The sequence below is a fragment of the Sylvia atricapilla genome, chromosome 11, assembly GCF_009819655.1.
Source record: "Sylvia atricapilla isolate bSylAtr1 chromosome 11, bSylAtr1.pri, whole genome shotgun sequence".
In the NCBI taxonomy this organism is placed as follows: Eukaryota; Metazoa; Chordata; class Aves; order Passeriformes; family Sylviidae; genus Sylvia; species Sylvia atricapilla.
Genome location: NC_089150.1, coordinates 12,315,567 through 12,338,432, shown reverse-complemented (window position 1 = coordinate 12,338,432; position 22,866 = coordinate 12,315,567). Strand labels below are relative to the sequence as shown.

The 22,866-nt window shown below is 49.2% G+C and overlaps 1 protein-coding gene across 1 annotated transcript in view; it reads left to right on the top strand.

Moving 5' to 3' along the window:
- NCKIPSD (NCK interacting protein with SH3 domain) overlaps positions 1–18,575 on the top strand; it is a 61,618-nt gene extending 43,043 nt beyond the window's left edge. The window contains exons 6-13 of the mRNA XM_066326712.1: positions 3,053–3,223; positions 4,352–4,438; positions 5,881–6,019; positions 11,225–11,305; positions 12,531–12,659; positions 14,497–14,589; positions 16,114–16,286; positions 16,847–18,575. Coding sequence (XP_066182809.1) covers positions 3,053–3,223; positions 4,352–4,438; positions 5,881–6,019; positions 11,225–11,305; positions 12,531–12,659; positions 14,497–14,589; positions 16,114–16,286; positions 16,847–17,050 — 1,077 coding nt within the window. The 3' untranslated portion in view covers positions 17,051–18,575. The remainder of the gene's footprint in view (positions 1–3,052; positions 3,224–4,351; positions 4,439–5,880; positions 6,020–11,224; positions 11,306–12,530; positions 12,660–14,496; positions 14,590–16,113; positions 16,287–16,846) is intronic.
- The last annotated feature ends 4,291 nt before the right edge of the window (positions 18,576–22,866 follow it).

The following is a 22,866-nucleotide window of genomic DNA, read 5'->3' as shown; positions in this document are numbered from 1 at the left end:
TGCCTAGGCATGCCTCTTCCTAGGGTAATTTCTGGTAGAGCCTTTATGAAGGGCTGCAGCAGAGTCTTTGCATGCAGCCATCCCAGCTCAGCCGTAGATGGTCCCACTCCTCCAGAGAGCTGCTGAGGATATGGGTGGAGCCACGAACAGTGAAGGCTGCAGATGTCTTCCCGAGGCACCGCTAACTTAAAAACCAGGTGCTGCTCTCTCCCTGTGACACCACAGGTCTATGTATGGCTGACACTGCCTCCCTGCAGAACTGACCTGCCCTGGATGGGGCTGTGTCAGCTGAGATACGCTGCTGCTGCTGCTGCTGCTGCTGAGAGTGTGTGTGAAAGGCCTGCCCTGGGACATTTGGCTCAGCTGAAGTCGAGCATCTCTCTTGCACCACGTTTCATCTCATTTAACAGCTGCCGAAGAGCCTGGCAGTCTGCATGTGTTGGGACCAGTGTTAGCTGTCTGGTTTCTGTGGATAATGTTGTGGGAATGGTTTGCGGCCCAGAGGATGGAGGAATTCCCAGAGCAGTCCCCATGAAATGTGTCTGAAAGTCTGCTATATGATTTTGAGGCTCAACTGGAGGGAAGATGTGTGTACCCATGGTACTGGTGATCCACTGCACTTGCTGGTGGGGTCTGGGGGAGAGAGGCATGGGAGTGGGAAAAGAAGAAGTGGCCAGGACAGCAGCTGGGTTTGTATGACAGGTGTGGCCACCTCTGAGCAGTGTGGGTAGGATAAAGTTGCCAAAGTGGTTTTGGGCTGTTCAGGAAGAATGAAATCCCTGTAGCAGCTTGTTCTCCTGGGCTGGGGTCAGGGAATTGTTTGAAGCAGCAAGACAATGCTTATTCTGCTTATGTGCTCTCCAGCAGATTCCTGGAAATTACCAGATTATGATGATGATGCAGGTTGTATAGCTGCCAAAATGTTTAATAAGCAGAGACCTGACCCTGGTGATGGGAGGGCTGAGAATGGTGCTGAAAGTGCACTAAGACAGTGTGAGGTGTAGTTACATGGTCAGATGGAAGAGCCTGTTAATGGATTGATCTCATCCAAGCTTGATGCTCAGTGGAGTCATTAAGGGCTGCAGATGAAGGATTGGAGAAAATAGGTTAGGGGTAAGAGGCTGAATAGAGTGATCATTAAAATGAATACTCATTAAAATGATCATCGAAAAAGAGTCCCAGCAGTGGATTGAAGTAGGATTGGCCCTGCAGTGCTGTGGTGGTGAGAATGTGAGTAAGGCACATAATGGAGAACCCTCTCCCAAGCAGCTGAGATGCTTGAGGGACGGGCAGATGACACTGCAGTGCTATAAGTCCTCCTAAGGAGAAGCAGGGACCTGGCAAGATGAAGTGAGGTATTTGCTTCTGATAAATCACCTTCCAGAGAGAAATTCTCATGCTTGTACTCAGCTCTTGAAAGTTGTTGTGCTCTCTCACAGCTGGCTACCCGCTTTTCTGCTATGCCACCGACAGCTTCCCAAAATTTCAAGAGTGTACAGACGCTTGTGTTAAACCTGCATGCTTCTTCCTTCATTACCTGCCTGACAAAAATTATGTAAGAAACAGCAACAAGAAAACTTCTTTAGTTTATAACTGAAGCATGGACTTGAAGTCCTAAATAAATTCATAACCCAAAGCAAATTACTATCAATTCCATCTCTAATAAAGCAGGCAAGATGTTACTGTTAAACATGGAGTGATTTCCTCAGAGAGGGCTGGAAGATGGGAGATAGGCAGGAAGGGTGCACCTCCTGCACTTGGCCATCACGTGTGGGTGTCACAACTGGCACAAGACATGGGCTTGTGTTTCCGTACAAGATCTATTTGCTCTGCTCCTGAAGTGAAGTCTGCCTAAAGGCTTGCTGCCCCTGCCTGCACAGCCAGCCTTTTGGAAGGACTAAGTCTTCTCTGAGATTCCAGGAGATATCCTGGCTGGTAAGTTATAAAGGCCATTTCTCACTGAGCGATCATGACTTGTTGCTGCATGTGGTAAGACAGCCTCATCCAAAAATTTTTAGGAATTTGATCTCAGTGAGTGAGCTTTCCCTGTTGTTTGAATTTCTCAGCTTGGTTCACTTCCACCTCACTGATCTCCTGCTGCTTACTGTCACTGCTGCCAAACTCTTGTGTAATAATTTAAGCTCTTTCACAAATTAGTCCTTACCTCTCTTAATGGTGCCTGGGCTCATCACCCGTGGTCAGCTCAGTTCCATGTACTGAATGCCTCCTTCTTGCCTTGCTTTCAAGAAACCAAGTGATTCATGTGATATACTTAATGTCCTAGAGGCTTATCCTAAATCCCAAAGCACAGCAGCTGTTTGGGTGGGTTAAAAGCTGCTTCACCGTGCCCCTCTTACTTGAAGGACAGGAAGAGCAAAGTAAAGGCAACTGAAGAGTGAAACCTTTGTGGCAAGGGTTGTGTATGAGGCAGAAGTGGTGGGGATGCAGTTGACAGCAGTTTGAGAAAGGAATGTGTGCAGTAAGATTTACTGAGTGACTACACACTTCAGAGCTGTGGTGAACAGTGGAGCTCTGCTGTTTAGAATGATGCAAAACCAAAGCAGCCCATGATGAATTGGTTTCTGTTCTTGATGCAGAGGATCCAGGCCTAGAGCAGCTGGCATGGAGAGCACCATATAAGTCCCTGCTCTTGAGCAAAGAATTCAAGGCAGATCTGTCCCTTTCAGGCTGGAGAGAGTGGGCAGCGGAGGGAACTTCTCCTGCCTCAAGGCAGCTGTGCAGTGTGGTGGTGTGCTGTCCAGGACATGTCTGTTTTACTGGGGTTGCCCAGCTGCTGCCTGGCAGTGGTCCTCAGTCATACTAGGCTGGTTTGGCTTTTCCTGTTCTCAGTATGATTTCGAGAATACAGAGGGTAGAGGCTCCAGAAGTATGAGAACTGAAATAACGTGTCATAAACTTACTGGTTTTGTACTGCCAGCTTTTGACTGAATGAGGTCAGCTGCCAGTCGTGAGACAAGATTGCAGGAAACAGGCACCCAAACAACAGCCAGCTGTCAGGGCCCCACTAACCAGTGGTTTTGCTGTCGTGCAGAACCTGAGTGCGGGGCTGCCCTCAGGCCAGATCTGCCACGACGAGCAGCGGCTGGAGGTGATCTTTGCAGATCTGGCCAGGCACAAGGATGATGCTCAGCAGCGCAGCTGGGCACTCTACGAGGATGAGAATGTCATCTGCTGCTACCTGGAGGAGCTGCTTCACATCCTGGTGAGTAAATTCTTCTCTTTATGAGCAGACAGTGCTGGTGAAGTTCCTTTTTTTGACCTTCTTCACCCCTGTATTGCCACTGGATCTGCTATTTCAGGAGTACAGGTTTCTTGTGCATCCTTTACTATCAGTAAGCCCTACCCCTCTCTGTGGGCTCTGCAGTGCTCTTGAGCTGCCTTTACTCTCCATTCCATGTTACAAAGCTGTTCTGAAAAGCGTTACTGAGCTGTTTGTGGTAGTTTTGGTATTTACCCATCATGAGAGGATATAAACTCTCACCTCCAAAAAACCCAACCTCCCACTGAAAACCTGGAAGTCTCTGGTGAGGCCCATTTAAAGTATCTTCCACTTAAGATATCCTCTGTTGCTGGGAAGTACCTGTGGGGTTAAGCTCACTAAATGCAAAGAACATTATTTGGTTGCCTTGAAAGTGAGCCTTAAAGCTGTTTTAGCAAAAAGTACAAATCATCTCACACATCTCTGCATACAGGAGAGGAGCATGCCCATAGTGAGCAGCAGTGGAATTACTGTCCCAGTGCTCTCAGTCATACATACAAGGCTGTCTGTGTCTGAGGATGACTTGGGAACTGCCCTCAGTCCAGTGACATGATCTGTTGGGGGTACTGATGTGGGGTTTGCTCTGGCACTATTTTATAGTCCTCTCCAGTTCTGACATAAACAGAACATGTAAATCTTCTCTAATAAATGCCAGGGTCTTTTTCACTCCACATAAAGCCTGTGCTGCCTTGCTGTGGGCCTGCAGGGAAAGGCTGAGTGGGGTTTTGGGCACCCCAAACTTAGGGGTGGGAGGAGATGTACTTCTCAGGATGGCAGCAGTGCTGGAGCCGCTCCATGTAACTGTGTGATGCTCTCAATCAGGTGCTGTTCAGGTCACGTTCTAGATATTTTCAGCCCAAGGCATGCTCTATGGCAGAGGCGTTTGTCAAGAATCCACTTTGATGGTGAAGGGTGATGGTTCTTCACCTGTTTCTGTGCTCTGCCTTCAGTTTCTTTGTGAGATGTTGGGGCTGCTGAGATCTGAAAACAAGTGGGCTCCCTCGAGGTCCCTGGAGCAGGCACCTTCTGCTTTGATGTGTCACTGGGTTACCTGTCCATTCTTTCTTCCAGACAGACGCAGACCCAGAAGTTTGCAAGAAAATGTGCAAGAAGAATGAGTTTGAATCTGTCCTGTCCCTTGTGGCGTATTATCAGATGGTAAGGTGGCAGAATGCACCAAATCTCTTTTCAAGATTTCCCTGAAGATGCAAAAGAGCAGGATTGCTACAATGAATGTATATAAGATGTTTCCCTTGGATAGGGCAGTTCTGTGGTCTCACTGAAATTGCAGCATATCCCTCTCAAGTGCTGGCTAATGTCAATGCTATGCATGAAAGTTGTATGAAGGAGCAGAGGATGCTGTAGACTTTGAAGCAGTAGCTAGCACTTGGCAAGGGTAAAGCTTGCTGGTTGAGGGACAGTATTGGCATCACTGGAATCTAGAGAAAGGATTTCAGAGGATGCCTTGGGAGATCTGATAGGCTGTGATTGCTCTTCTTTTAATTGATGCACTTCTGTGCATGAGTAAATAACTTTGCTTAGGAAAGTAAGTGTGAGTAGAAGGCTTGGGAGTGAGGAAGGAAATCAGTATCTAGAGGTAGAAATTGAAGTTTTGCCTTAAACACCTATGTAGTGTTGCTTTGCCCCTCTCCTTCCTGGAATGTTCTGTTGTAGGACCCTGTGGGAGTAAAAAACTTGTCCCATATTATCCCTAAGTCCCCAGCTACAGCACATCAAGTCTTGTGGCATTTTGCTTTCATCTGGCACTTCTGTGTCTGAACCCAGATCTCTGCATCAGGAGGCTGTAGCATAGCTGAAAGCAGCAGGAAGGCAGGCTGAGCATAATGGAGCCTGCTGATTTTCACTGCGTGCTCTTTGACCACAATCCCAAGGAAGCCTGACCAGGTAGGGAGCAGTTGGGTGTCCTTTCCTGGCTGCTGTCATGTCCAGTGCCATGGCCAAGAGTGGATTATGCAGGATTCCTCAGCATCAGAGCTCCTGCATGGGAGGTGGAGGCTGAGCATCATCTTTGCTGGAATCCTTGCATGTCCCAAAACTTTCTGAAGAGAGCTTGCAAATGTTACCTTGTGAGGAAACCTTAATCAGAGCAGTGTTCACAAAACCTTAGTATGCTCAGAGAATCCTGGCTACCCGGCACATTCATTCTGTCCCAAAACTTTCTGAAGAGAGCTTGCAAACGTTACCTTGTGAGGAAACCTTAATCAGAGCAGTGTTCACAAAACCTTAGTATGCTCAGAGAATCCTGGCTACCCGGCACATTCAGTCTGTTTGCTGGGGACAGGTATGGGTTGTTGGTGAGTTACCAGATTCAGTGGATGATGTGGGACACCTCAGATCTGAGTTCTGGCTGCCACATGCCCTCTGACCACATGTGCCAACAGCCCATGGCCAGCCCAACTGTGAGTGTTATTGTAAAGTGATTCTTGTACCGTTGTTAAAAGCTTTTAAAGCTTCTGGGTGCATGTCACCCTGGGAAGGTCTGTGGCTTCCCAACTACAGGAACTTCTAGAAACTGTGTCTCTGCCTCAGAGTGAGCCCTCCTCTAGGACATGGTTTGATCTAACAAATTGGTTTTGCAGGAACACAGGGTGCCATTGCGCCTGCTGCTGTTGAAGTGCTTTGGAGCCATGTGCAACTTGGATGCTGCCGTTATCTCAACCCTTGTGAATTCTGTGCTGCCGATGGAGCTGGCCCGGGACATGCAAACTCACACACAGGGTGAGCCAGAGCTGCTGTTCCCATGGCCCTGGAAATATGTTTTCCCATTACATGACTTGCAGCAGCAGCAGTGGCCCCCCATTGCCTGGCTGCTCTACATGCCCAGTGTTCTGGGGGGAATGGTGTCTGGTTTTAAAATTATTCAGGTTGTTACAGCTGTAACTGAGGAATGCACAGGAAGGGATGTTTCAGTCCAATGGTGTGAGACCCTCCAGCTCTTGAACATGCCATCAATGATCTGTGTCACTTCTTGTAGATGTCTTAAAATACATTTTGAGTTGTTCCAGTTTTGTTTCATAATGCTGACAAGAGACATCTGCAGATCTCAAGGAAGATCTCTGCAGTTTCTTAAAGAGTTTTTTTGCAGTGTTCTATACCGAGTTTTTGTTGTGTTTCACTGTGGTGAATGAGATGTGTGCTGGTTAAGGGAAAAGGCCTTCTCTCCACTGTGCCAAGAGAGATGGTAATGCTTATGTTGTTAGCATTGCAGTCCTGATTCTCTACAGGATAGTGCCATGGCCCAGGTTCTCCCAGCTCTTTGCTTTCCACACTCAGGCTTTGCCCTCATGTTCCTTCTACTTCACACTCCTCCATCTGTTAGGATGACCTGTCCCTGCTACTAATAGGAATGTCCTTTGTGCCCTAGAGCTCCTGCTTAGCCCAATGTCCTTTACTTCCGAGCAGCCAGAAGGAGATGCTGGTAAAAAGCCTAAGAGTGAGGTGTACAGGTAGTAATACTCCCCTGGCGTTACCTCCCAGCTCCCCACACATGTCCTCCTGGACAGTCACAGCTTTGCTCCCCAGTTTGAAGCCAACCTGTAGACCACCATTGCTGGGAGTGGTATACTTCTCTTAAAAGGACATTGAAAATCTATTGTCTTCTGCTAACTGTGACCCACAATTAGAGTAGCTGTTGAGTGACCACATAGATCAAATCATAAGAGCCTGGTTGTTTGCAGCCTTGCTGTCCTGGTTGCAGTCTTTTAGTTTGTTTGGTATCATGAAGCTGTGGAGGGGTATAATTTGGTGATGAGACTGTGTAGGAGTTGACAGGTCTGCAGAGAACAGGTACTGTCCCATCCATTTCCTGTGAACCGAGTAAATGTCCTAGATGACCACTTTGAACCTGCATAACAGACATTCCTGTCCGAAACATGCCACCAGACTGCCAACCTGACTGTGGTGGGCAGTATTAACAGGGCTCATCTCGTGTCTGGAAAGGGCTATGGGAGATGAAAGAAGATGTTGCAGACGGCTTTGCACTTGTATCTGCTTAGATACTTTGAAGTGCAGGCATTTCAGAAGTGAGGAGGGTGGCATTTCAGGGCAGGGCGAAGGGCTGGTGGGGCTACAAGTATTACTCCTGTGTGGGCTTTGCTTCCTCTTTTGTTACTACTGCACACAAATTATGTGCTGTGAACTTACCACACTGTTAGTGTTTAATCTGGTTGTACCTGAGAAGGATCTTCTCCGGGCTGAGGTTTTATTGCTCAAGAAGCAAATGCTACTTGGTTATGGGACTGTGACTGTTCTCCTGTGGCAACATTTCTCCTGATTTTGTACTGCCAGAAATAAACTTTATTGTGCCTCCATCATTCATTCACAAAGACTGTCTCCAAGTGAGCATCCTGTGCACCTTTCCTAAAAGAGTTCTGTCTCTTGCCCTGTTCCTGAGCTGCCTTTGTGCAGGCAGAGTGGGCTGGTCACCCTTCTTACTCCTTGTCTGGTTGCAGTGATGCTGTTTTTTGTCCAGGGCTGTGTTGTCCCAGACTGCACAGCTGATTCAGCGTTTTGGTGGGTATGGAGCTCTGAGCTCTGAGCTATGTGACTTCTGCACACCTCTGCTGATCTCCAAGTAGTACTTAGGCTGGAGCAGACCTGTCTGTCAGCAAGTTTTAGCTCTGCTTTGGGGTCCTAAAAGTATGGCAGTGGAAGTGGGTGAGAAATGGCTCCACTGTGTCCTCTGAGCTGCTGACGTGCAGCTCTGCAGCATCTCCCTTTCCTAGCATCATCTCAAGGTGAGGATTTTTTTCCACCTTGCCATAAAGTGGTCCAGTTGGAGGTGAAAAGCTACTTCTCCTTTGCTGACAGACTGTGTGGATACAGGTGCCTCACAATTCAGTGTCCTCATCCTGTGCTGCTTTCCTTGTGCTAAGCTTTATGTAGGCACTTGTGCAATGGCATCTGTGCATTATCCAGTCCTCTCAGCCTTCACAGTCGAGCTGTAGAGGGGTAACCATCCTTGGCCCAAATGTGTCTGTCCTTCAGAGGTGTTTCAGGGCATTAATAGTTCCCTCCTGCCATTCTGGTGCTTTACTGCTTCATGTGCTGCCAGCAAATGGCAAGCTTGTGGGAAAACATGACCTTGAATCCTAGAACGACTTGAGCTTATTTTGGTTCTAGAAACTGGGAAATAGCAGCTGATCTGTGACATGCTGTGGAATAGCTAATCCCTTCTGTGAGAAGCTGGAGCCAGCGCAGTCAGTGCCAACACTACACAACTGGGGAGTGTGGAACTGGCTGCATCAGCTCTTTGGGATCCCTCCTGGCTTATTACTGAGGAGCAGCTGAAGCAGAAGCTCTGTGGATGCTGAGTGCCTTTGGTGAGAAGGACTTTACCCTGGGACTGATGCAGGCATGTTGGCTGCTGGCCAGTTCTTCTGCCAGGTCTTACTGCTTCTGGACAGCTCCTTCCCTCTGCTGCAGCTGGCCTGCACATCTGTCCATCTTAGAACACCTTATAATAAGTCACAGTAAGACAGAATTAGCCAGAACAATTCCAAAGAAAACAGACAGGGATAATCCAGTTTGTAATCATGACTTTCTCCCTTGTTGCAGGACAGTTTACGTGCAAGTCAGTTGTCAGGCTCTTCTCCCTCCAGTCATAGACAATTGTGTCTGCTCTCAGTGCCTACATTTCACACTGCTGTGTTTAGAAGGTGGAAATGAGGTTTTCAAAGGCATCTGAGAAATGCTTTTCATGCATGATTGTGGTTTCTCACCATCTCAGTAGACTTCAGCAGCACAGGCTGGTAAACAAACAGCTGTATCTCTCCCACCTGCCATGGCTACTTCAGTGATGCTTATCAGCAGTCCCTCAGCTTCAGGAGAGCTGCATTGATAATATTTAATTTCTGACAGCCACTGGTGCTGCTGCTCTGTAGGGTTAAAAAAAATAAAAAAAAGGCAGCTGTATTTTGACTGACAGTTCTCTGTTCTTCAGCATGGAGTCTTGGAGTCTTGGAGTCTTGTCCTGCTGCAGCTGGGACACTTCCAAAAACTTGTAGAGCCTGTGCAGAGTGAGTGTCCTGGGTTGATCTGGATTTGCCCCAAGTTCAGTTTTCTGGCTGGTTTCACCATTCTTTGATTTGTCATCTTTAGGGAAATGCAACAAGATTTGCCTCCTAGTCATGTAGACTACTATCAACCAAGAAGAATGGACATCAGTTAATGGCAGATGGACCAAGAAGGTATAAAACCAGTCTCTTCACTCACATCTCCAGTTTATCACTGGCTTCTGGCTCTCACTTAATTTCATTGCTCCTGATGTGATGAGAGAATATTTTTTGTTGACAAAAGAAAGCCTTTCCAGGAACATGAGAACAGCAGCTCCTTGTATCTACCTACTGCAGTGTCCTGTCTCTTGAGACCCAGCTCCTGTAGCCGTGGAGTAAAGAATGAAGAAATCATGTGGTGACCAGTCTGTCAGATCCCTTTTCTGCTTTGACATCACTGTCACCTTACAGCTGAGAACTTACATAAGAAGTATGAATTATATTTAAATCATTAAATATCATCCTTCTCTGTTTACAGAGAGTAAACAACAGTTTTCAGGCTTCCTTTGCTGCCACATGGTCTACAAACCCTTAGTCTTGTTCATAGTTAGTATCTGGTTAAGCTGTAAATTATCTATTTTTACTCAAAGTATTTGCTGATTGAAAAGTGAAGCATAGTTTGGAATTGTGACTGTGTGTGTGTGCTTTGAGTGGAGAGGCTTTGCTGACACAGCTGACTTTCCAGGGGGAAACGGGGCTGGAATGACTCAGTAGCATTTTGTCCCCCATGCTGACAGTAAACCTGAGAGCTGCCAAATCTTGCAAGTCTTTGGCCAAGTCCAGGAGTAAGTGGAGACAGTGAAGGCATCAGCCTGTGCTGTCAAAGCCAAACTGCAGGATGCAGATGCTTAGAGATGGGTTGATTTGTGCATGAAGGAGTGAAATATCTCAAAGGCACTGGAACTGGTGTGTATTGTGCAGGGCAGCTGTATGGCCAGGAAAAGCATCAGAGGTTGAAGGGGCCTTTTTCTTCTCTGATGAAAAGTAGTTTTGGTCAGTTTTTCATAATTATCCCTTCAGTTCCCTTGTGCCCCAGAGCTCATTCTGGCAGATGTAGCTGAACTTTATTTATAAGTATATGTAGTAACCTATATATAATAATACTCATTTTCCGATTGCCTTAGATTTGCTGAACTGAACAGAGCTACATTTGATGAGGACACAGATCCTCTTCCATGACTTTTTTTTGTTGTTGTTCTACAAATATCTATTGAGAGGTATCTATTAATTAAAATTCAAGAAAGACACTGGCAGGTGCTCTTTGGAGCATTCACGTATAGCTACTGCCAATGGAAATTGTTGGACTAGCAGGCTGTGGGATGTATCAGTGCTGGAGATGTGTGGCCTGGGAGATGGGCAGATGCACAGCCTGAGCAGTGATTGCTTTCCCCAGGGACCTTTTATACCTTCAGGCAGAGCTGAGGTAGCAAAAGTAGAGCAGTACAGAGATGGTAACAAGCAGCATGGCTGTCTGGGGGTGGTGTTGGTTGGAACAGGCAGTATTTTGAGCTGGCCAGATGGATGCTTTTTCTGGGTTCAGTAATTACATAACCATGGGATGTGTCCTGGGACTGTGCAGGGGAGGTTTTTAATTATTCAGATCAAGTTTGCCCAGATGCTCTGAAGTGGAGGGGAAAAAAATAGAGGACTCTTGTTACGATTATTTTTAAATTGCTTTGGAAACACACAGCACAGAAGGTGTGTGGTGTGCTAAAACAGGGAAAAACACCCTTACTGCTCAGTCAATACAGAAATGAGGAGCAGGCTAATCAGTGTTAAATGCCTTTATTAAATGTGTGACTTCCCAGCTGCAGCTGAGGAAAGGTTTCACATCCTCAGAAGAACTAATGACAGCACCTTTGTCTTACAGATCATCAAAAGATGTGTTACTCTGCACTGGTGCTGGCCATGATGTTCTCCATGGGGGAGCCCCTGCCATATCACCACTATGGTAAGAGTGGGTTGTGCTCATTGCAGAGCTGGGGGTGGTATGTCTAGGCCATGCTGGCAGACTTGGGGGAGGGACTTTTCCACATGGTCAAGGTGGGGGACAGCTCAGTGGAAGGCCCAGCAAGAGTAGGGTCTGTTCTTTATCAATAGAGACTGGCAGCTGAAGCACTGGGCTGAGATGCCAGATTTCCAAAGAGCAGCATAAATCTGGGTTGGAGCAGTGGACGACTGAATACCATGCTGCAGGTGACGTGGATTTGCCCATCCCTGTGACTAAATGGCACTTTGTTTTACCTCTGTCCTGTGTGAAAGCACGCACCTCTTACTTGCTCTGAGAACTGTCTGCTGATGAGGCTGAGATCCCAGATCTCTGCACAAACACCCACTAAGGCTGTCAGCTGCATAATGTGGCCTCTTTACGGTCTCTTCTAGCAGGATAGTGCAGCCCTCTGTAGTTCAGGCTCTTAGGGAAAGTGGAGATGATTAAGGGTATTGGAGTCAATAACGAAATGCAGATATTCTCCCTGGTTTATCCTCTGTCCTTTCATTTCAGCTAGAAAGCCCTGCCTACTTCTTCCCAAGGCTGTGTTGTATTTTGGAAATTCTGGGCTTAATTTTCCTAGAAATGCAGTAGAGATTTTTATAATTATCTTGTAAGCAACTTTACCTTAACACTGGGTAAACGTGTACAAGATTTAAACTGGTGCAGTAGAGAACTGGAATGAGTCTCTACACCTCCTGTTTTTCTCTCCTTGTGTAACCCTGGCAGTTATTTCCTGCAGGTGGACTTATTTGCATGAGCTCCTGAGCTTTCCTAATGGCTGAATTGAAAACTGGGTTATTATTACTAATGATCTAGATTATTAGGGGTTTTTTAAAAGAGATTATTTAAACCAGTGGTAAAGAATACCAATCTCTTCCTGCCTTGAAGCCTTCACTGGTGGCATTGGTTCTGCAAGAGCTACAGCAGGATTTGGTGCTTTGTTTACTCAAAAAAAATTTCCAGTTGAAGTACCAAATTTCAGCAATGTCCTGCACTGTGTCTCACATAAAGATGCTTTGGTGGTCTGTCTACTCCACTTGAAGAGCCCTTTATTCCCTAGAGGCTGACACTAGCACTCCACCAATGATTTTTAAGCATAAATGAAGAGAGAAGTGGCTTGGATGGTCCCTTCTTTCTTAGTTTATTTTCATTGTGCTGTAAATGCCCCTTTCTCCTTGTGCAGAACATCTCAACTCTCAGTTTGTGCAGTTCCTGCTGGATGTGATTGAGGATGGGCTGCCCTCGGACACCACTGACCAGCTGCCTGACTTATTTGTCAACGTCCTTCTGGCCTTCAATCTCCACATTCCAGGTTAAACCAGCGCTGCTCTGCCTTGGCAGGATTTCAGTGCTCTGGATTGAGAGTGTGAAAAATGGGGAGGGAGAATCTCACTGGGTCTTGATGGTGCTATAACCACCAATCAGCTCTCCTAGTCTCTGGCACCCTATTACACTGTGTTTAAATATGGTGAAAAACCCAAGAGGAAAAAATAGGCTGAGAGCCCCTGCCCAGCAGCTCTGGGCAGCTCAGTGGATTTGTCAATGGGCTTCCACAGTGCCCAATCAAAAGAGTTATTGGGCTGTACTTGCAGAGCATGAATGGGGTGAATTTATAGGCACAGGTGACTTGAGAGAGAAGATGCTTCAGTGGCATTTCTCGATACCAATTCAGAACAAAAGTCCTCTCTGCGGGTCTTGGCAAAGCTTCTGCTTCCCTGTCCACACTGCCTGAAGCTTATTCAGTGCCAAGTTGTTGAGGCCAGGCCCTTCAGCATTGACCTGAGCTGTGCTCTCCCCTGTTTTCCCTTGTTCTCTGTCTTCCCTGCCCTGCTGAGCTCCATGAGGACAGACAGGAGATCAGGTCCTTATGGAAGAGCATCTTCCTTCCCTCTGCCTGCACATTTTGAAGTTTGTTGTTGGAAGCCTGGAACAAGTTCCAGGTCCTGCTAAGAGAGGCCATTCCTTAACCCAGTCTTCTGTTGCTTCGGCTGTCTTAAGTCAATTACTTACCCTTGATCTGCTTCATAACATTATCCTTGATTTTTTTGGAAAGAGGGGAGGATAAAGCAGCAGTGATATGTCCAGTAATTTACCTGTTATTTTGGGTTGTGCCATTAAAATTTATGCAAAAGTTTCTAATTTCATGTGAAAGTTGATAGCACAGAGACTGATTAAGTGTATCTCTGCTGCTTTCATTCATTACCCCTTCCCTCACTTACCCAGATCCTTGCTGGCTGCAATAATTAGGCAGTAATACATAACAGGCAGTGTGTTTCTGGGGATTATTGCCCACCTGGGGCATAGCCAAGAGCAGTGACTTGTTTTCTGATGCTAAGAACATGTTAAATGATGTTCACATTGCTTATTGGTGAATTTTTTATCCCTGTGTCTGCAAGATTCATCTATCCTGCAGTTCAGCAGTGCAGCATTAGTTCAAAAACTCTCCTAAATGCATATTATGTTGATGCCCTTCAGGATCCTGAAACACTTTGCAGCCTGTGAAATAGCCACACTGTGCTGTTTATGTGATTGAGTCTGCACACACACACACACACACACACAAAAACTCACAACCCTAGGGTAAAATGTATTTTACAGCAAATCACTCCCAGAGCAGGTAAGGGAACAGTTCCTAGATGTCTTCAGCCTGTACCCTTGCACAGCAAGGTATACACACAGCTGAGTGCTGGGGAAAACTTTTCTCTTCTGGGATGCTCCCAGGACCCTTCCTAAGAGACTATGTAAGACTCTAAGTTCCAGAAGGGTACTGCTGATAGGAAGTAAGAAGGTACCAAAGAATGGAGCCCTTGGCTGCAGAGGGTTGTGAGCAGAGGTAACATTTGACAACATGAAGTCTTTGCAAGGTATTTTTCCAGTGTTTCGCTGGTAAGGTGAGAACCCACACATGAATCAGATACACGGAGAAAGCACCAAGTCCCAAGTGTTTCATGTGCTGTTTCTAGATTTATTTCACGTTCTCTCTCCCTGGCAACCCACTCTGTGGCCTGAAACGTTTTGTAGCCCTGATAGACTGTGGTTCTCCAAAGCTCCCCAGAGTACTGATGTGAAATAGGAGCCACCCATTATGTGTTTTTATCACCATGGTCTTCAGGAGACAAAGGGGGATGCTGAGCAAGTTTCTTCCTTAGTTCCAGAACACAGTGTCATCATGACTACAATAAGCAAGCACTCCAACATCAAGACTTTCACAGAGAAGCTGCTGCTGCTGCTGAACAGAGGAGGTGAGTGTGTGTGGCACTGTTACATGCTTGGCAGGGGGTGCACACAGATGCTTGGGGAGACAAGCCCCCGTTATGGGATAGGATGTCAGGAATGCAGGTAGCTGAGGAGCTGTCAGCTCAGGCTGTGCTGTGCTGCTTCCTGGTGAGTTTGTGAGAGTGACAGTCTGCATTGCTGAGGATGGAGCTGCACAAAGAATAAGGTAATCAGTTAATGGCATCTAGGGAGAGAGGAGTGGCTGCGATTTCCATACTTCTGGGTCAGATCAGCTCCATCTCAGAGCATGGATCAGTTGCCATGGGCAAGCTCTTTTCTGGGAGGAAAGCTGGTTCTTGGCCACTTCTGTCCTTGGACAGGGCAGAAGACTCAGTGTGTGCTGGCACACAAACCTCTGCCCATGCTGGCTAACATCTGCCCTGGGGGACAGATGCAGAGGGAGTTTTTGTCTCCTGAAATGCTGCTTAGAATGCAACTTTCCATTTCTGAACTGCTAGCAGAGGGTTAGCCTTGTGTCTGCTTCAGGCATGGAGTAATATCCAGTGTACTTGTAGAGCTGTTGCAGAGCAGATTGCTGGGATGCTGAAGATCTCAGCAGGAAAAGCAGTGCCAGGTCTTTCAGCCTGTGCTGCAGGCCACTCCTGTGCTTTCCAAAGCACGGGGGCTTTGCTGCCTCAGAGAACTCATTTTGTTAAGTTGCTGGAAATAACCCATCCTGTGATGCATGCAGCTCATCTTACTCTAGCTTTTGTTGTGTTGGGGACTGCATATCACATCTACACACTATATCAGCTTGAGGGCAGCAGGCACATTGGTGCTCTTCTGTCTGGCCTCCTCCCAAAGCCTTTGTGTTTAGCCCTTTCCCTGCCAGATTCCCTGCAGAGGTCACCTTACAGTGAGGAGCTGGGAGAAGAAAGAGGGGGGTCACAATCTAATGAAGATACTTTTCTTTTGCCTGCCTTCCTGACAACTGCTGGGGGAGCTGCCATGGCCAGGGCCCCTCTTGGAGTCTGCAGTGATGCATTTTGCAAGAAAACAGGATGTGGTGGCTCATTTAAACTTGGAAGTGTTTCTTTTCTTGCTTCTGGGACAGTAATAGCCTGGTCTCTGGTGAAAGCTTGGTTTTGGTACAGGCTTTGACAGGCTTTTCAGAGGGGTTACTGGACCCCTCTTAATAAACCAGGGAAAAAATGAGTGGTGGCTGTTGAGCAAAACCAGTAGATACTGAGAAGTGATGTGCTAATGCGCTCTCACTTGGGATGGTCAGTGAAACATAAACAGTGATTAATGCTAATCATAATGAGTGTGGTCTCATCTTGGTAGCCTGCAGAGCTGCCATCCTGATTACACACCACTGTGCAAGACACTGAGGTCTTTGGGCACAAAAACTATCCATGGGCAGGGGGTGGCTGGCCGAGGGCAGGACAGCCTCCTCTCCAAAGGGTCTAATGAAGAGAAGTGCACTGAAGATGGAACAGGGGGGCAATGGGGAAGTGTATGGCTCAGCACAGTCTCTCTGCCTCCCCCAGATGATCCAGTTTGCATCTTCAAGCATCAGCCTCAGCCACCACACTCAGTGCTGAAGTTTCTGCAGGACATCTTTGCCAGCAAGGATACAGCCAGCATCTTCTATCACACAGACATGATGGTCCTGATAGACATCCTGGTGCGGCAGATTGCTGATCTCTCCCCTGGAGACAAGGTGCTCACAGTAACCCATGGGCACTGGGGAAGGGAGCACAGTCCCAAAGCAATGATGTTTTTCCTGGCCCCTCATGGTGCCTGCTGGTGCAGGCAAGAGTGGAGCTCTGGGGTGAGCACAGCATTTCTGGGTGCTTAAATAAACTTTGGGAGCTGAGGAGGAAGGGAGGATTTATCCTGCCCAGCACACCAGCATATTTGAAGAAAGATCTGCCAGGCTTCTGGTGGTCTGCACACTTCTGACCAGGGACCTTTGGGAAGAGAGACCCTCTGTGAGTAGTAGTAGGAAGAATCTCTCTTGTTTGGTGTTACAAGAGGCAGGGGATGTGCATGTGTTCAAGGGCAGGGGAGGAGCAGACTCTTGCTGTGGGAAATGCAGTTTTCCATAGTTACTAATGATACTTAAGGAAAAGCAGGTGCCTCTGGAGTTGTGCTCTGGTTGATGATGCAGCAGCAGCAGCTATTCCTGTGCTCATGCTGTAATGGAGGCTGGCATGCTTGTTTATCTCACTTCAAATCTTTCACTGTGCTCTGTGGTTTGTCTCCCCTTCCTCTTGGCAGCTGAGGATGGAGTATCTGTCCCTGATGCATGCCATCATCCGCTCCACGCCCTATCTGCAGCACCAGCACCGCCTCGCTGACCTGCAGGGCATCCTGCAGCGCATCCTGGGTGAGGAGGAGGAGGACCAGCAGTGCCAGATGGAGAAACTGATCATCTTGGAGATTTATAAGGAGTTTCCAGAAATCTCTTCTGGTACCAGCTAATGCTCCTCAGCTTGGACTGGAGTTTGAACCACTTGGATCAACTATGTCTTTTGTTGACACTTTCTCCCCATTCCCTCCCAGTACAGCTCATACCTTATATCCCTCTGTGTGAGGCCTAAGGTTGGGACAGTGTTCACCGGCCCTTTGGAAGCACCAGCAGCAGAGAGGGTGTGGGGTGGCCCCAGGGCCAGGTGCCTGGGGCAGGCATAGCAGGGTGGGCACTGGCATGTGGTTTGCCTGCAAGACTCAGCAGGAGATATCTGGACAGCTGGTGTTAGTGGGAAGGGCAGAAAGCTTGTGGGGGCTTAGCAGCCAGCATGGGGGGATGTTTAGCTGCACTGGTGTCCCGAGGTCCTCAAGAGAAAGGCCTTTGCCTTAGAGTATCACTTCTTTTCCATGTGCGTCTCTCTCCCTGCAGTGACCAAGTGGAGTCTGCTGGTGCTTGGAAGAAGCTTTTGTAACATCTGTTTTGTTTCCTGCTCCTAGTGCCAATGTGCTGCAGCTCTGCCAAGGGAAAGTAGCTGCTCGCTGTCTAATGCCTCGTCTAGTGAGCCTTTCGCTCCCTCCTAGCCTTAGCTTTGCCTCTGGGCAGCAGCTCACCTTGGGTCACGGAGGTCTTACCCCAGCAGCCGCTTTTCAATCTGCTTTCTATAGTGATGTTTAAATCTGAATTTCTTGCGCACTATGGCAGCCTAGAAGTAAGAGCCACATGGGTGGCACTGCTCCTTGGAAGCCCTTGGCCAGGCACAGCACAAAGACGTGTCCTACCAAGTGAAGCTGCCACTTGCCACCTCTGTTGCAGCATTGCCTCGAGCAGAGGGGCTGCCCTTGGGCAGGCGTGCTCTGATCATGAAGCGCATGCATTTCTTGCCTTGAGCTTCATAGTAGCTCTGCCTCACTGCCCTCCCTGTCCCCACTCAGAGGCAGTGTGAGCCTGGTGTCCAGTAGCTGTTTGTGACTCCGCTAATTGTGGGGAACCCTTATTTTTATTTCCTTTAGGTTTCTAGCAAACAGGATTAACTTGCTTCCCTGGTCCAGATAGTCACACACACTAACGTGGGTCTCTTAGATATTTGTGTGCACATGTGGTCACTCCCTGTCCCCAGGTCTTCTTTTGCAGTAGCCAGTGTGGGAGCTATGAAACTGGAAATACTCGCCACTGTATTTACTTTTTTTTTTTTATTTGGTGGGGGGGGTTGGGAGGGTTTTTTTTGGGAGTGTTTGTTGGCTTGTTTTTTTTTTGTTGTGTGGTTTGGTTTGTTGGTTTTTTTGTTAGCTTGAGGGGGTGACACAACTCTGCATGCCTGGACTGGCCACTGGGGCAATGATGCTTTGTGAACAGAGGGGGTTGGCCTGGCAGACAAGGAGGGCAAGGAAGTCAGCCTGGGAATGCCCAAGCTTAATAACCACCCTAGTAGAAAAACCTATTTTTTCCCTTTAAAAATGTATGAATGTCCAAAGGGATCCTGTATTTTCTTAAACACTAAGTGTAACCTGCAGAAGAATAAAAATGTCTTAAACTGGACTTCTATGAGTGTAGCCCTGCCTGCCCAATCCTGTTGTGGGGGCACCAAAGCATCAGGGGTGGTTGGTTGCCTGCTGCCCTCAGAGGCAAAGCAGTGGGTGCTGATCTCCAAATGGGGGTAATGCAGTAATTCTCCTTCATTCAGCTTCTTGCGTTGTCTTTTTCTACCATATTGCTGGCTGACAAGGAAGGGTGGAGGGCAGCAGCCTTTGCTAGGGACACAGCCATCATTTCTGGGGCCCACCCAGCATCGCTGCCCCACATTAAGGGTTTGGCAGAGCTGGACTCAGTTTGCTTCCCATAAGGTACACAAAACCTCAGCTGGCTCCCAGTGGAGCTGCCAAGGCAGTGAGCCTGGGCAAGAAAGGTTTTAATGGTCTGCATTGACTGTAATGAATTGCGCTTTGGCTGCAGATGTGTGCTCCCAAACCTCGGCCCATGCCTGCAGTGGGTGCCTGGGATGGCAGGGGTTCTGTGGTGGGAGGACAGCAGGCACTGGGCAGAGAACTATGTTGGCAGCAGGAAGCTGGTCTCTGCTCCTGGCTCTGTGCCAAGGGAGCCAGCCAGGGCAGGGGTGTAAATGCCAGGTGCAAGCTGTGCCACTCCAAACATAGGGATGGCATCAAACACAGCTACCTGCAGAATCAGGGTCAGGACTGTCCCAGCTCCTGCCTCTTTGGCCTGTGTGTCCAAAGTCCCCAGGTGTGTGGCCTTGAAGTGTGCAATTTGCACACCTGGGGTCAATCCTGACTAATAAGGGCTGCCAGTGCTCATTGGTGTGTCCCTCACGCTGAGCTCTCCTGTGCCCCATTGCTCTGTGCAGCACATGATTGCACTGAGCCAACCTTGGCTTGCTTCTGAGTGCAGCTGGGGCTTCTTGTTGGCCCATGACCTGCTGCTGTGGTGAGATGTTCATCTGACTCTTGCCCTCAGTGATGCAGCACAGGCTTTGCTGTGCCAGGCAAACGCAGCAGTGGCAGGACCTGTGTCTCTGCTTGCCAGGAACCCAGACTGCAGAGCTGGTGGCTCCCGTTGGCATCCCCGAGCCATTGCTGTCCATGGGGCTGCTCACCCTATCCCAGCTGCACAGTAGCATAACAACCTCTGCCTCACCACTCTGCTGCCACCACAGGCAAGGGCTGGAAGAGCTTGGGGGGCAGCTGGCTGTGGGGTCCAGGGGGAGAGATGCACCTGCTGCCCAGGAAAGACCTTCCCACATCACAGGGAATCAAACTGCAGCGTGTATATTCACTGTCCCCTGCAGCCTGCTCAGCAGGTCCTGCTCTCCATGTAGGTAAGACTCAATATTGTTTGCTGTAATACAGTACAGTTACAGCAGTGTCTCCTTGTATTGGTGTTTTTATTGTGGTGCAACAGTGAGGAGTGTTGGGGGGCTGGTGCGGGGGGGAGTGGTATGTTGCCTGTGACCTGCGCTTTTGCTTTATTGTCTGGAATGATTCAATTATACAACTACTTTGTGGCAGTAATACCCTGATAATTTTCTTCTCCTTCCCTGAGCTGTCAGCTGGGTAATTAGAACAAATAAACTTGAAAGCCTTCATTACTTTTAAAATGTATTGCCTCTCTCCTGATTTGGTTTCCTGATGGCACATTCCCAGTTGAGGAGGTGTGATGTATGATCCTGCTAGTGTGTTCCTGTTTCATGTGTGTGATGAGCTGCCCTATGTTAAATGAGGTTTCTTGAGTGAGCTGTGTGCAGGGCCAGGGCTGCTCTGGCGTTATCCTAATGGCACTGGGAGGGCTCAAGTGGATGCCTAAGGCTCTGTAGAGGAGAATGTAAAATCCCCCAAGAGCACAGTATGCCCATGGCTGGTGTAGCCACAGCCCTGTCAGTGCTGGTGCTGGACCACCCGAGGCAGAGGTGTTATGTGGTGGTTGAGCAGTTAATCACAGCAGATTACCCATCCTATGGAGTTCATAAATTAAGATGTTGGCATCTCCAGGGACTTAGACATTCACACTCACTGAGTGTCAGCCCTGAGCATTGTGTAAGCACCCGGGGAACTTCTCCCTTGCGCATGCTGAACTGCACTGGCTACTATAGGGCCTGCTTGGTACTTCCCATTGTGGTCCTACAACACCTGCTCAGCACAAGCAACAGGGCAAGGACAAGCCTTGCCTGCTCTGCTCACCCTGTGGATTCCCCAGGGGTGGCCAGGCCTTGGCTTCTGCAGGGGTGATAGTGGTGGGAGGGAATGACCAGCCCTGCATGAGGCTAGTCAGTGGTTTGTGGACATACTGGGTAAGCTGCAGACCCCATGGTGTGTTTCCTTGGTTTCCACCCTAGGAATGGGAGCCTGCTTGCTGTCAAACTCCTGATCAGTGGGCAGCATGTGCTCTTCCTAACCCCTCGTTTACACTAACAATAATTGCTAGGGGACCATTTGTCACCCTTAGTGGAATCAAAGCTGGGTGAGAGCTGGCAGTGACCATGGCTAGTGGAGGAGCACTGGAACATGGAGCACAGAGGCAAAGCACTGGTGATACCAGGATTCAGCGCTGTGGCAGCAGCATGTGGGATGTCAAGTGCCCAACCGCAGCTGGAGCAGAGGGCACCACCAGGACAGTGGCAGCTGGACACCTTTGAGGTCCCCAGACCTGCTGTGCCATGGGGCCAACACACGTTCTGTGACCCCTCTTTGCTGTGCAGATGGCCTGTGCTGCCCAAAGCAGCGTGCAGCTCCCAAGCAGCCACTTGAATTTCCACAAAGGGACAGTGGGACCTTGCACAACCCCATGATGTTTCCTTTGGGGTGGGAATATGTTGGAGAGTGAGTATGGCCCCTGCAGTGCTGGGAGTGACAGCTGAGCAATGGAGCGCCAGGTCTGGTGTGAATCCATTCCACTTGTTTTGGAAGCTATGCAGGGCCCAAACAAGGGCTGCCAATGTCTAGCCTGGCTGTGGTGTGGATATGGGGGTCATCCTCCTCTCCAGCCTACACACCCTGAATAACAGTCCATCCAGCACAGCAGCATAGAAGGCTCTTGTAGCCCCTTTGGAGCTGGGATGTGCATGGAGGGACATGTCCCATGTATACTCTGCCCTTTCCTACCCCTTCCTAAACTCCCCTAATCTCCCAGATTTGCTCTATTTTCCTCTCTGACAGGGTTCTTTCTTCCCTAGCATTTGACCCAGTGTGCCTTCTCCTTCAGCAGGACACGGCCAAGCATGTCCCTCTACCATAGCACGTGAAACATTAATGAGGACCTAAACCCTGTAAATCCTAAACCTGTTATGAGCTCCAGTGGAGTAGGATGAGATATTAGTTGATTGAATCAACCCAACAACTAAATTATGAGGCTGATGCACTAATGAATCAGCATAATGCAAGGGCCTCAAACTGTATTTTCCTTGGAAAATAGGTTTGGTTTTTTGTGTTTTTTTTTTTTTTTTTTTTTTTTTTTTTTTAATCAGGTATGCAGGAAGCAAAATCTGCAACTTTTCCTCTGGTGAAAGGGACACACCTTGTGGTGTCGGGGAAGCAGAATGGGATTCCTAAATTTGTGCCATGCACTTGGGTTCCCATGGGTGGGAAGCCGGATGGCAGGGGCTGTGACAACGGCTGCATGGCCTGGATGAGCAGGACACGGACAAACCCGTCCTCATTCACACAGTAAACCCCATCCTTGCAGATGCCCAACGCGGTGCTGCTTCCAGATGGACCCAGGGGAGTGGAAGGGCCCGTGGGGCTGCCGAGGCACGGCAGCGCCTCCTCGCCCAGCCGCTGGCACTGTCCTGCCTTGCCCTTTGTGCCGGCGGCACGGCAGCTGTCCCCGCGGGCCCCCCTCGGGCACGGGAGCACCGCCGGGCCCTGGCGGTGACACTGCCGGTGGCCCGAGGACCGCTCCGGCGCCTTGTGCACCAGCAGCGGCTCGGCGGCTCAGCAGGTGCGCGCTGTGTGCACGGTGTCCCGGTGCCCGCGGGCCCGGCGGTTTTAGCCTCACCCGGTGCAGCCCCTCGCAAAGAGCCGGCCGCCAGCGCTGAGCCGGGGCTTACCGGCGGGCGGCACACCCCGCTCCAGGGCCGGCAGCGACCACCCCGCAGTGCCCCGTGCAGCCGGGCGGGGGACGCGCCTTCCGCAGAGCCCCCGAAGGCCCCAGAGCTCGGAGCACCCGGCACGGCCCGCGGGCCCGCGCTCAAGATGGCGGCGCAGGGCGGGCGGGGCCGCGGCGGGGCGGGGCGGCGGGAGCCATGTTGGGGCTGCGGGCGGAGCCGCCTCCACCCCCAGCAGCAGCGGCGGCGGCGGCGGGGCAGGGGGCGGCCATCGCC